Below are 13,700 nucleotides of genomic sequence, written 5' to 3'. Positions count from 1 at the left end.
TCCTTAATAATAGACTCCAACACTTTACCAGCCACTGAGGTTAGGCAAACTGGCCTCAAATTTCCTTTCTTTTGCCTTCCTCCCTTAAAGAGTGGAGTGACATTTGCAATCTTCCAGTCCTCCAGGACCATGCCAGAATCAAGTGATCCTTGGAAGATCATGACCAATGCATCCATTATCTCTTCAGCAACCTCTCTCAGAACTCTGGGATGTAGTCCATCTGGCTTAGGTGACTTATCTACCCGAAGCCCTTTGGGTTTGCTTAACACATTTTCCTTTGTAATTACAATGGCACTCACTCATGCTCCCCAATACTCAGACCGCTGGCACACTGCTGGTGTCTTCCACAGTGAAGATAGGTGCAAAGTACCCATTAAATTCATTTGTCATTTCTTTGTCCCCAATTACCATCTCAAATAAGTAATGATGGTAACTTTGAAAAGAACTTCTACATAAATCAAAAGCAGTGAAATGTACACACATTGATATATGTATATAATTTAATTATTTTGAATTATTGGCAGACATTTATTTTTGTTTGTACGCATTGGTTCATCAGACAAGACAATAAATATCAAGGAATATATTTTGGAGGGTAAAATTATTGGTAACAAATAGGAAAGAAAAATGCACTAAACATTATGTTTTTTCAGATTTCCAATTAATTAATGTGATTTGATAACATTATTGATTTATTCCATTCTTTTTAAGTTGCTTCAAATTGTTTTACTGGTGATGCCTTTGCTTCCTTTCTTCTCATAGCTTTTCTTGTAGATGGTTTTGTAGATTTCCTTCCACTTTACGTTTATTTGGCTCACTTGCATTGTTAAAGCTAGTGCTGCCTGTCTCTTGTCTTGAATTCATTAAGTGGTGATAATCTCCAGACTCCTTGCCCCTGGATGGACTGCGTTTTGTTCGAGAGACTTTATACATTCTGTTGCTAATGGTTGAGTTGGTTTGATCTTCACATTTGTTTTCCACACAATCACAGGTATCGACATAGATATATGAATGATGAATAGTGTTTCCATCGGGGCACATCAAAACCGTTTCTCTTTTATGTGTCATCATCTCTTTACAGCAAGTACATTTGTGCTTCATTAAATTTACTTCTGGTGAATACCTGTCAGTTGTTAGATATAAAATACACTAATTAAACCAGGAAATTACATGACATGGATAGAATTAAGTGTGACAATAAGTTAAGCATAAAGATATTGGGGAGATCTTAAATGCATTTTTGGCATCTGTATTTACTGAGGAGATGGACATGGAGTCTACAGAAGTAAGGCAAAACAGAGTGGGTGCTGTCTACACGGACAAGGCCATTGACAAGGTCCCGCATGGGAGGTCGGTCCAGAAGCTTTGGGCACGTGGCATTGAGAATGAGGTAGTAAATTGAACTCGACATTGGCTTCTTGGGAGAAGCTGGAGATGGTTGCCTCTCTGACAGGAGGCTGCAGGAATTGGTGCAGGATCTGTCATTGTGTTCTATATCAAAGATCTGGATGATAATATAGTAATCTAGATCAATAAATTTACGGATGACGTCAAGTTTGGGAGTGTAGCAGACAGGAGGGAAGGCTATCATAGCTTGCAGTGGGACCTGGACCAGCTGGGAAAAGGCTGAAAAATGGCAGAATATAATATGGCAAATGTGAGGTGTTGCAGTTTGGGAGGACAAACAAGGAAAGTGATAGGACACTGGGTAGTGCTGTAAAACAGATGAATCCGGGAATGCAGATGCATAATTCCTTAAAAGTGGTGTCACAGGTAGACAGGATTGTAAAGAGAGTTTAAGGGACATTGGCCTTCATAATTCAAAGTATTAAGTGCAGGACTTGGGATGTTATGTTGAAGTGGTATAAGCTTTTGAAGAGGTCTAATTTGGAGAATCGTCTGTAGTTTTGGTCACCTACCTACAGGAAAGATATCAATAAGAGTGTAGAGAAAAAATACAATGATGTTGCCATGATGATGACTTGATCTATAAGGAGAGGTGGAATAGGTTAGGATCTTATTCCTGAATGTAAGAGAATGAGGGGAGATTTGATAGAAGTATAAAAAATTATGAGGGGTATAGATAGGGTTAATGTAAGCAGGCTCTTTCCACTGAGATTGGGTGAGACTAGGACCAGAGGTTAAGGTGAAAGGTGAAATATTTAAGGAAACTTCTTCACTCTATGGTGGTGAGAATGGAATGGGCTGCCAGCGGAAGTGGAGGATGGAAGTTTGTTTTCAACTTCTAAGATAAATTTGGATAGGTTCATGGGTGGGATGGGTGTGGAGGGCTGTGGATCAGGTGCAGGTCAATGGGAGTAGCAGATTAATAGTTCAACATGGACAAGATGGACAGAAAGGCGTGTTTCTGTGTTATAGTTCTCTATGACTCTATAATGTTACTCACATAGAGTTAGTGCCACATGTTCCTTCACATTCAGCTACTTCCACTTTCTGTATTGATTTACATCCCTCATAATTAATATGGACCATTTTCTTTTCACGCTTGCAACTCTCTTTCTCTTGACCTGTAATGATAAGGATAAATTTTATAATTTCAGGACAACTGTTTGAAAACAGAAGAGTCACACTTGCTCAGGCTGGAAGATAGATGAATGGCCAAATATATTCAGCGATTAACACACGTCCAAGTTTTCTGTTCCTAAAGCTGGAAATGAGCATACTTTACTCAAATTCTGATGGATCTACATTTGAAATGCAGATGTTTTTGTTCACAAAGGCCTTAAACAAAGTTTTAATTTGAGAATTTGGTGTGGAGATAACTCCTGCACAGATGAAACAGCCTGTGCCCACATGCACATGGACCTCTGGTTTCCCACTGCTGAAGTCTATGAACCAGTCCTCATTGGAGGATCAGAGTGGAGAGAGTTAGTAACTTTAAATTCCTAGGTGCTACTATTTCAGAGTCCTGGACTCAGCATGTAAGTGCAATGAAGAAAAAAGCATGGCATGGCAGCACCTGTCCTTCTTTATGAGTTTGCAGAGATTCGACATGACATCTAAAACTTTGACAAATTTCTGTAGGTGTGTAGTGGAGACTATATTGACTGACTGCATCACAGCCTGGTATGGAAACACCAATGCCCTTGAACAGAAAATCCTACAGAAAGTAGTGGATTTGACCCAGTCCATCACAGGTAAAGCCCTCCCAACCACTGAGCACATCTACATGAAACACTGTGGTAAGAAAAAAGCATCACACACCACCCGGGTGGGTTCTCCCTGCTACCTTTAGGAAAAAGATACAAGTGCTTCAGGACTCACACTACCAGGTTCAGAACAGTTAGAACCCTCAACCATCGGGCTCTTGAAGCAGAGGGGATAACTTCACTCAACTTGCCCCATCACTGAACTGTTCCCACAATCAATACACTCACTTTAAAGACTCTTAATCTCTTGATCTTTGAATTTACTGCTATTTATTTATATTTGTATTTGCACAGTGTGTTGTCTTCTGCATTCTGGTTGAATGCTCTAGTTGGGCAGTCTTTCATTGATTCTGATATAGTTATTATTGTATATGCTACCTCTCTCTGAGTTCCTACACAACTTTGGCTCTAGCTAACTCTGCTAACAGCCACGTGTCTCAGCAGTGAGAAGGACACCTTTCATAAGTAATACATGTCTAGGGTCGGTATGATTTGGGGTTCAACCAAACTGGAAAGTTAGGATGTTTCAATTAAGGAACACTGATTCTGGAGAGTGCTGTGTAAATACTGCTCGCACACAATTATTGGTCATCAAGGAATAACATTTTGTACACCAGCATAAAATTATAAAGGAAGTATATTTATCAAATTTTAGCTTTATCAGTTAACAGGAAAAGAACAGAAAAGTAAAAGGGTCCATTGCAGTTAAACCTGTCAAATGTTGGAGCTCATTTTCGGAGTAGTCAGGTTTATTGCTTTACTCACGCACTGAACATACATTCTGTGTGAAAGACACCAGTTCGAGCTTTCCTCCAAGATCATCTCAAATGAACTGTTTAACCCAGGAATATTGGCACTTCCTCCCTTGAACCATTCATCTGCACAAAGCACTTCTTACAACAGGGTCTCTCCTTCGAATGACATTTGTCGGGCATCTTCCCTGGTGTCACACACACATTCCGCAGCTTCCGTCAAAACACCCCAAACCAAACTACTGTCCTTCAGAAATCTGACCCCACCCAGCCCTCTCAAATATTCCATGGCAACCCAATGGGCAGAAAGTTACAACACGTACCAAAACAACTCTGGTTGGCTGACACAACATGGCTGCTTATCTTTAGCTGAAGCCAAAACACTCTTGCTAGCAGGACACACTGCATTTGCAGAAAACTGCTAAAATAAAAATGCCTCACAACACAGCAGTAGAAATCTTAACCAGGACATTACATTCTCCCCCCACCAAAAATAGTCATGTCCTCAAGACTTTGGAACTTATTAAGATCATAAGATATTGGAGCAAAATTAAGTCATTTGGCCCATTGAACCTGCTCCGCTATTTCATCATTGCTGATCCAATTTTCCTCTTAGCTCCAATCTCCTGTCTTCCCCCAGTAACCCCTTCATGCCCTGACCAATCAAGAATCTACAACCTCTGCCTTAAATATACATAAAAACTTGGTCTCCACAGCTGTTTGTGGCAAAGAATTCCACAGATTCACCAGAATCTGGCTAAGGAAATTTCTCCTCATTTCCATTCTAAAAGGATGCCCCTTTATTCTGAGGCTATGTTCTCTGGTCTTAGAACCCTCCCACCAAAAGGAAACATCCTCTCCACATTCACTCTATCAAGGCCTTTCACTATTTGATAAGTTTTAATCAGGCCACCCCTCATTCTTCTGAATTCTAATGAATACAGGCCCAGAGCCATCAAGCGCTCTTCATATAACAAGCCATTCAATCTTAGAATCATTTTCGTGAACCTCCTTTGAACTGCCTCTCTACTTCCTCAAAACAACTTACCTCTCCACCTATCTTCATATTGTCTGCGAACTTTTCAACAAAGCCATCAATTCTGTCATCCAAAACACTGACATATAACTTAAAAAGAATCAGTCCCAACACGAACCCCTGTGGAACACTACTAGTCATTGGCAGCCAGCCAGAAAAGGCTCCCTTTATTCCCGCTCTATGCCTCCTGACAATCAGCCACTGCTTTATCCATGCCTCAATCATTCCTGTAGCTTATTAAGCAGTTTCATGTCTGGCACCTTGTCAGAGGCCTTCTAAAATTCCAGGTACACAACTTCAAGCATTTCTGCTTTGTCTATACTGCTTGTTATTTCTTCAAAGAATTCCTGCAGATCTGTGAGGCAATAAGTTCCCTTGAAGAAACCATGGTAATTATATTCTATTTTACCATACACCTCCAAGTACCTTGAGACCTCATTGTTAATAATTGACACCAACATCTTTCAGACCAACATCTTTCAGAGGTCAGACTAACTGGCCTATAGTTTCCTTTAAGACCATAAGACATTGGAGCAGAATTAGGCCATTCAGCCAATCAAGTTTGCTCCACCATTCCATCATAACTGATCCAAGATCCCACTCAACCCCATACACCTGCCTTCTCATCATATCCTTTGATGCTCTGACTGATCAAATATACCCACGGACTTTGCCTCCACTGCAGTCTCTGGCAGAGCATTCCACAGGTTCACTATTCTCTGGCTAAAATAATCCCTCCTTACCTCTGTTCTAAAAGGTCATCTCCTAAATTTGAGGCTGTGACTTCTAGTTCTGGATACCCCCATCATAGGAAACAACCTCTCAACATTCACATTATCTAGTCTTTTCAACATTTGGTAGGTTTCAATGAGATCCACCCCCCCCCCTCGCATTCTTCTAAATTCCAGTGAGTACAGACCCAAAGCTGCCAAATGCTCCCCATATGTTAACCCCTTCATTCCTGAAATCATCCTTGTGAACATCCTCTGGACTCTCTCCAATGACAACACACCCTTTCTGAGATTTGGGGTACAAAATGTTGACAATACTCCAAGTGCGGCCTGACTAGTGTCTTATAAAGCCTCAGCATTATCTCCTTGCGTTTATATTCTATTCCCCTTGAAATAAATGCCAACATTGCTTTACCACAGAATCAACCTGTAAATTAACCTTCTGGGAGTCTTGCACAAGGACTTCTAAGTCCCTCTGCACCTCTGATGTTTGAGCCTTCTTCCCATTTAGATAATAGTTTGCACTATTGTTCCTTTTACCAAAAAGTATTATCATACATTTCCCAACACTGTATTTCATTTGCTATTTTTTTAAACCATTCTTCCAATTTGTCTAAGCCCTGTTGCAATCGCATTGCTTTCTCAGCACTATCCACCCCTCCACCTACCTTCATATCATCTGCAAATTTTGGCACATGGCCATCCATTCCATTATCGAAAATAAAAATACCTCACAGCATAGCAGTAGAAAACTTAACCTTACATATAAATATGCTGAGTGTCCCCACAAGAAAATGAATTTCAGGGTTGCATATGGTGACGTATATGTACTTTGATAATAAAATTTACTTTGAAGTTTTAACTTTGAGCAAGACCCTGACAGCATTTAGGCACAAGCTGATAAGTAGAATTTGTCATTTGTGCCACAAAAATGCCAGGAAATTATGCTCTCCAACAAGACTGTATCTAACCATTTACTCTTCAATGATACTACCATCACTGATAACCCCACCATCGGTATTCTGAAGCTACCAGTGCAGTAGCTGCAAGGTGTTCTGTCTACAGTAATTTCCCATAGCTTCTCTGGCACCTCCCAAATCTCCAGCACCTACCACCTGAAAGGCCAGCATTTGGGTATATCAACATCTTCAGGTTCTCCAAGTTGCACACTATCCTGACTTAGAAATATACCACTGATTTTTCATCATCTCTCATTCTAAATCCTGGAATTCGCAATTTATATGCTTTTGGGAATACCCTCAGCAGACAAGCAGCAACAGTCCCAGAAGGTAGGCACTGCCACTTTCTCAGGACAATTAGGTGGAAACAATATGTAAGTAGAAAGGGAAACAAAGGTAATGTTTCAGATCAGCTTGAGTGGCAGTTAGAGAAACCCGTACTTCAGGCTGGTGGGGAAGTGTCACCATTCTCACTTTTACTGTTCTGATAATCATACTGGACTGCTTGTAGAACTAAATTCAGTAATGGGGAGGACCTGCTACCCACTTCTGTTGAAACTTCAGATCATACCTTCCCTGTGTGGTGAAAGGGATTTTACTTTTATCATGTGAGAATAGGATGTGTGGTCACGCAGATACTACAAAGACATTTATCAAAGACTCACTGAAGTCTTTAATTAAATGTCGTGTTTGCAGTATGCCTTTAAATAGTAAAACTAAAAGTGAACCACATGGATCATTCCTGTGGCCTTTTCTAATTATTTGGCTTCCAGCTATGGTGAAGAGGCACACTTCAGAATACTTTGGTTCTGTTTGCTGACAGTTCCCAGTAGAGTGACAAGGTAATATTCATCCCCTGATCTTAGATGAAGCTTGAAAGTTCAAGGTTCAAAGTAAATTTATTATCAAAGTACACATATGTCACAATATACCACCCGGAGATTCATTTTCTTGTAGGTATTCACAATAAGTATAAAGCAACACAATAGAATCAATGAAAACCCGCACATAAAAAAGATAGACAAATGACCAATGTGCAGAAGACAACAAACTGTGCAAATACATTTAAAAAAATTAAAAATAAATAATGCAATAAATATCAAGAACATGAGTTGTAAAGTAATTAAAAGTGATTCTATAGGTTGTGGAATCTGCTCAGTTTAAGGGTGAGTGAAGTTATCCCCTCTGGTTCAAGAGCGTGACAGTTGAGAGATAATTACTTCCTGTATAATTATCTTATGTTATGTCTAAACACCTAGCAATAAAGGTCTGATCCAAAGCAGTCATTACCCAAAATGTTCGCTCAATTTCAATTGCACAAGATGCTGCTTCACCAGCTGCAGTTTTTGTTTTCATTTAATAACTAGAGTCAACCTTATGTTGTACTACCCTCAGAAACACAGGTATATATTCAGTACTTTGATTAATGCATGACGATCCATTTCCAATCAACAACTGCCCAGATGTGTAAACACCTCTCTGTCACTTTGTTAGGGAGAGAGAGTCTGTAGTATGTCAAGTTGTTGGCTGCAGATAGTTTTTGTTGTACTGCAGATAATGGTCTTTCTCAGGAGCTTTGCTATTGCTTACTTGATGGGTGAAAGGTGCTGATGTTTTTTTGCTGAACTAAGTGGGGAAGGGCAGGGTCATTGCTTTGCTGCTGCTTGTGCGTGGGAGGGGGGAGTGGGTGGGGGCTTTGGGATCTAATGTTTTTACTGTCACTTATTTTCTGGGGCATGTCAAGTTGTATATTTATATATTTCTCTGATATTAAGTGGAACCATTGAAACTATTCTACTGAGTGAAACAATAGAAACCATAGAAAAACTACAGCACAGAAACAGGCCTTTTGGCCCTTCTTGGCTGTGCTGAACCATTTTCTGCCTAGTCCCACTGACCTACACACAGACCATATCCCTCCATACACCTCCCATCCATGTATCTGTCCAATTTATTCTTAAATGTTAAAAAAGAACCCGCATTTTACCACTTCGTCTGGCAGCTCATTCCACACTCCCACCACTGTCTGTGTGAAGAAGCCCTCCAATGTTCCCTTTAAACTTTTCCCCCTTAACCCATGTCCTCTGGTTTTTTTCTCCCCTTGCCTCAGTGGAAAAAGCCTGCTTGCATTCCCTCTATCTATACCCATCATAATTTTATATACCACTGTCAAATCTCCCCTCATTCTTTTACGCTCCAGGGAATAAGGTCCTAACCTATTCAACCTTTCTAGGTAACTGAGTTTCTCAAGTCCCAGCAACATCCTTGTAAGCCTTCTCTGCACTCTTTCAACCTTATTAATATCCTTCCTGTAATTTGGTGACCAAAACTGAACACAATACTCCAGATTCGGCCTCACCAATGCCTTATACAACCTCATCATAACATTCCAGCTCTTATACTCAATACTTTGATTAATAAAGGCCAATGTACCAAAAGCTCTCTTTACGACCCTATCTACCTGCGACGCCACTTTTAGGGAATTTTGTATCTGTATTCCCAGATCCCTCTGTTTTACTACATTCCTCAGTGCCTTACCATTTACCCTGTATGTTCTACCTTGGTTTGTCCTTCCAAAGTGCAATACTTCACACTTGTCTGTATTAAACTCCATCTGCCATTTTTCAGCCCATTTTTCCAGCTTGTCCAAATCCCTCTGCAAGCTTTGAAAACCTTCCTCACTGTCCACCACGCCTCCAATCTTTGTATCATCAGCAAACTTGCTGATCCAATTTACCACATTATTATCCAGATCATTGATATAGATGACGAATAACAGCACTGATCCCTGTGGCACACTCCTAGTCACAGAGTGGTTTAGAGAATTTTATATATTTTTTGATTCAAATATTGCTGCACATCTTTAATACTTACAGGTCTTGCAACAGCCATTTTCAGTTGTAATAATTGTGCCCTGTAACATGAAGCAAATTGTAAAGTGTTAGATGTTACCCAATTACAATGAAATGTATAATTTACAAAAAATAACACTGGATTGATCTCCAGCAAGCTGGAGGTGGATTCTCACTCATGCTCCAAATAAACATGTATGGGCTTAAACACGAGGAATTCTGCAGATGCTGGAAATTCAAGCAACACACATCAAAGTTGCTGGTGAACGCAGCAGGCCAGGCAGCATCTCTCGGAAGAGGTACAGTCGACGTTTCGGGCCGAGACCCTTCGTCAGGACTAACTGAAGGAAGAGTTAGTAAGAGATTTGAAAGTGGGAGGGGGAGGGGGAGATCCAAAATGATAGGAGAAGACAGGAGGGGGAGGGATGGAGCCAAGAGCTGGACAGTTGATTGGCAAAAGGGATATGAGAGGATCATGGGACAGGAGGCCCAAAGAGAAGTAAAGGTGGGGGGGGGGGAACCCAGAGGATGGGCAAGGGGTATAGTCAGAGGGCAGAGGGAGAAAAAGGAGAGAGAGAGAAAGAATTTGTGTATATAAATAAATAAATAAATAACGGATAGGGTACGAGGGGGAGGTGGGGCAGTAGCGGAAGTTAGAGAAGTCAATGTTCATGCCATCAGGTTGGAGGCTACTCAGATGGAATATAAGGTGTTGTTCCTCCAACCTGAGTGTGGCTTCACCTTTACAGTAGAGGAGGCCGTGGATAGATATATCAGAATGGGAATGGGACGTGGAATTAAAATGTGTGGCCACTGGGAGATCCTGATTTCTCCGGCGGACAATGCAGTCGTCGATGTAGCAAAGGAAAAGTAGGGGACAGATACCAGAATAGGTTTGGAACATAGATTGTTCCACAAAGCCAACAAAAAGGCAGGCAGAGCTGGGACTCATACGGGTGCCCATGGCTACACCTTTAGTTTGGAGGAAGTGGGAGGAGCCAAAGGAGAAACTATTAAGAGTAAGGACTAATTCTGCTAGACGGAGCAGAGTGGTGGTAGAGGGGAACTGGTTAGGTCTGGAATCCAAAAAGAAGCGGAAAGCTTTGAGACCTTCCTGATGGGGGATGGATGTATATAGGGACTGGACATCCATGGTGAAAATAAAGCGGTGGGGGCCAGGGAACTTAAAATCATTGAAAAGTTTAAGAGCGTGAGAAGTGTCACGAACATAGTTGGGAAGGAATTGAACAAGGGGGTTAAAACCGTGTTGAGGTATACAGAAAAGAGTTCGGTGGGGCAGGAGCAAGCTGAGACAATAGGTCTGCCAGGACAGGCAGGGTTGTGGATCTTGGGTAGGAGGTAGAAACGGGAAGTGCGAGGTGTGGGATCTATAAGGTTGGTAGCAGTGGATGGGAGATCCCCTGAGCGGATAAAGTCGGTGATGGTGTGGGAAACAATGGCCTGGTGCTCCTTAGTGGGGTCACGATCGAGGGGTAAATAAGGGGAGATATCCGTAAGTTGTCGCAGTGCCTCGGCAAGGTAGAGGTCAGTATGCCAGACTACAACAGCACCCCCCTTATCGGCGGGTTTAATAGTAAGGTTAGGATTAGTGCAGAGGGAGTGGAGAGCAGAGCGTTCAGAAGGAGTAAGGTTGGAATGGGAACAAGGTGCGGTGAAGTCAAGACGGTTGATGTCCTGTCGGCAGTTAGCAATAAAGAGATCCAGAGCAGGCAGAAAACCAGAGTGGGGTGCCCATGAAGAGGAGGAGGGTTGAACACGGGAGAAGGGGTCATCGGTGGGGGTGGAAGAGTCCTTGCCAAAGAAGTAGGCTCGGAGACGGAGACTGTGAAAGAACAGTTCCGCATCGTGGCGAACGCGGAACTCGCTGAGGTGTGGGCGAAGGGGGACAAAGGTGAGGCCCTTACTGAGGACAGAGTATTCTGCCTCAGACAGTTGAAGGTTGGAGGGGATGGTAAAGACCCGGCACGTTTGAGAGCTGGGATCAGAGGGGGGAGGAGGGAGGCTGGGGGTGTCAGTGGAGAGGGGAGGGTTGGGGTGAGAGGAAGATGGAGCCTCTGCAGGCCCAGGAGCTGACGGTGGGATCTGAGGGAGACCAATGATGGACAGATCGAGACCCGACTCAGACTGGGAGATCATTTTGCTGAACACCCTCGCTCTGTCCGCCAGAGAAAGCAGGATCTCCCAGTGGCCACACATTTTAATTCCACATCCCATTCCCATTCTGATATGTCTATCCATGGCCTCCTCTACTGTAAAGATGAAGCCACACTCAGGTTGGAGGAACAACACCTTATATTCCGTCTGGGGCCTCCAACCTGATGGCATGAACTTTGACTTCTCTAACTTCTGCTAATGCCCCTCCTCCCCCTCGTAATCCATCTGTTATTTATTTATATACATACATTCTTTCTCTCTCCCTCCTTTTTCTCCCTCTGTCCCTCTGACTATACCCTTTGCCCACCCTCTGGGTTTCCCCCCCACCTTTCCTTCTCCCTGGGCCTCCTGTCCCATGATCCTCTCATATCCCTTTTGCCAATCACCTGTCCAGCTCTTGGCTCCATCCCTCCCCCTCCTGTCTTCTCCTATCATTTTGGATCTCCCCCTCCCCCTCCCACTTTCAAATCTCTTACTAACTCTTCCTTCAGTTAGTCCTGATGAAGGGTCTCGGCCCGAAATGTCGACTGTACCTCTTCCTAGAGATGCTGCCTGGCCTGCTGCATTCACCAGCAACTTTGATGTGTGTAACATGTATTGGCTGTGTGGTTGAGTAGTATTCACTTTCATATAATCTGTTTTAACTTCCAAGCCTCCTTCAATGTCTGCAGACATGAGTACAAGCATTGCTACAGACTCATACAATGCGATGAGGTGGAGGAGAAATGCGTGGCTGAGGGATTGGAGCAGGAGGCAGGGATTCAAGTTTTTGGATCATTGGGACCTCTTTTAGCGCAGGTGTGACCTGTACAAAAAGGACGGGTTACACTTGAATCCTAGGGGGACCAATATCCTGGCAGGGAGATTAGCGAGGGCAACTGAAGTGACTTTAAACTAGAATGGTTGGGGGGTGGGAATCAAATTAAAGAGGCTAGGCGAGAGGAGGTTAGTTCACAACAGGGGGATGGGAACCAATGCAGAGAGAAAGAGGGGTGTAAAGTGAGGGTAGAAGCAAAAAGTAATAAGGAGAAAAGTAAAAGTGGCAGGCCGACAAATCCAGGGCAAGCATCAAAAAGGGCCAATTTTCAACATAATTGTATAAGGGCTAAGAGAGTTGCAAAAGAGCGCCTGAAGGCTTTGTGTGTCAATGCAAGGAGCATTTGTAACAAGGTGGATGAATTGAAAGTGCAGATTGTTATTAATGATGACGATATAGTTGGGATCACAGTGACATGGCTCCAGGGTGACCAGGGATGGGAGCTCAACGTTCAGGGATATTCAATATTCAGGAGGGATAGACATGAAAGAAAAGGAGGTGGGGTGGCGTTGCTGGTTAAAGATGAGATTAACGCAATAGAAAGGAAGGACATAAGCCGGGAAGATGTGGAATCGATATGGGTAGAGCTGCGTAACACTAAGGGGCAGAAAACGTTGGTGGGAGTTGTGTACAGGCCACCTAACAGTAGTAGTGAGGTCGGAGATGGTATTAAACAGGAAATTAGAAATGTGTGCAATAAAGGAACAGCAGTTATAATGGGTGACTTCAATCTACATGTAGATTGGGTGAACCAAATTGGTAAAGGTGCTGAGGAAGAGGATTTCTTGGAATGTATGCGGGATGGTTTTTTGAACCAACATGTCGAGGAACCAACGAGAGAGCAGGCTATTCTAGACTGGGTTTTGAGCAATGAGGAAGGGTTAATTAGCAATCTTGTCGTGAGAGGCCCCTTGGGTAAGAGTGACCATAATATGGTGGAATTCTTCATTAAGATGGAGAGTGACATAGTTAATTCAGAAACAAAGGTTCTGAACTTAAAGAGGGGTAACTTTGAAGGTATGAGACGTGAATTAGCTAAGATAGACTGGCAAATGACACTTAAAGGATTGACGGTGGATATGCAATGGCAAGCATTTAAGGATTGCATGGATGAACTACAACAATTGTTCATCCCAGTTTGGCAAAAGAATAAATCAAGGAAGGTAGTGCACCCGTGGCTGACAAGAGAAATTAGGGATAGTATCAAT

General features: G+C 42.5%; 1 protein-coding gene across 1 annotated transcript in view; it reads right to left on the bottom strand.

Moving 5' to 3' along the window:
- Positions 1 to 484: 484 nt before the first annotated feature.
- LOC134353838 (mucin-2-like) overlaps positions 485 to 13,700 on the bottom strand; it is a 181,891-nt gene continuing 168,675 nt past the window's right edge. The window contains exons 46-48 of the mRNA XM_063062302.1: positions 9,523 to 9,562; positions 2,408 to 2,528; positions 485 to 1,123 (exon numbers count right to left, since the gene is read on the bottom strand). Of these exons, the coding sequence (XP_062918372.1) occupies positions 757 to 1,123; positions 2,408 to 2,528; positions 9,523 to 9,562 (528 nt within the window). The 3' untranslated portion in view covers positions 485 to 756. The remainder of the gene's footprint in view (positions 1,124 to 2,407; positions 2,529 to 9,522; positions 9,563 to 13,700) is intronic.

This window comes from Mobula hypostoma, chromosome 11 (genome assembly GCF_963921235.1).
Source record: "Mobula hypostoma chromosome 11, sMobHyp1.1, whole genome shotgun sequence".
In the NCBI taxonomy this organism is placed as follows: domain Eukaryota; kingdom Metazoa; phylum Chordata; class Chondrichthyes; order Myliobatiformes; family Myliobatidae; genus Mobula; species Mobula hypostoma.
This window is presented reverse-complemented; position numbering and strand designations above follow the sequence as displayed.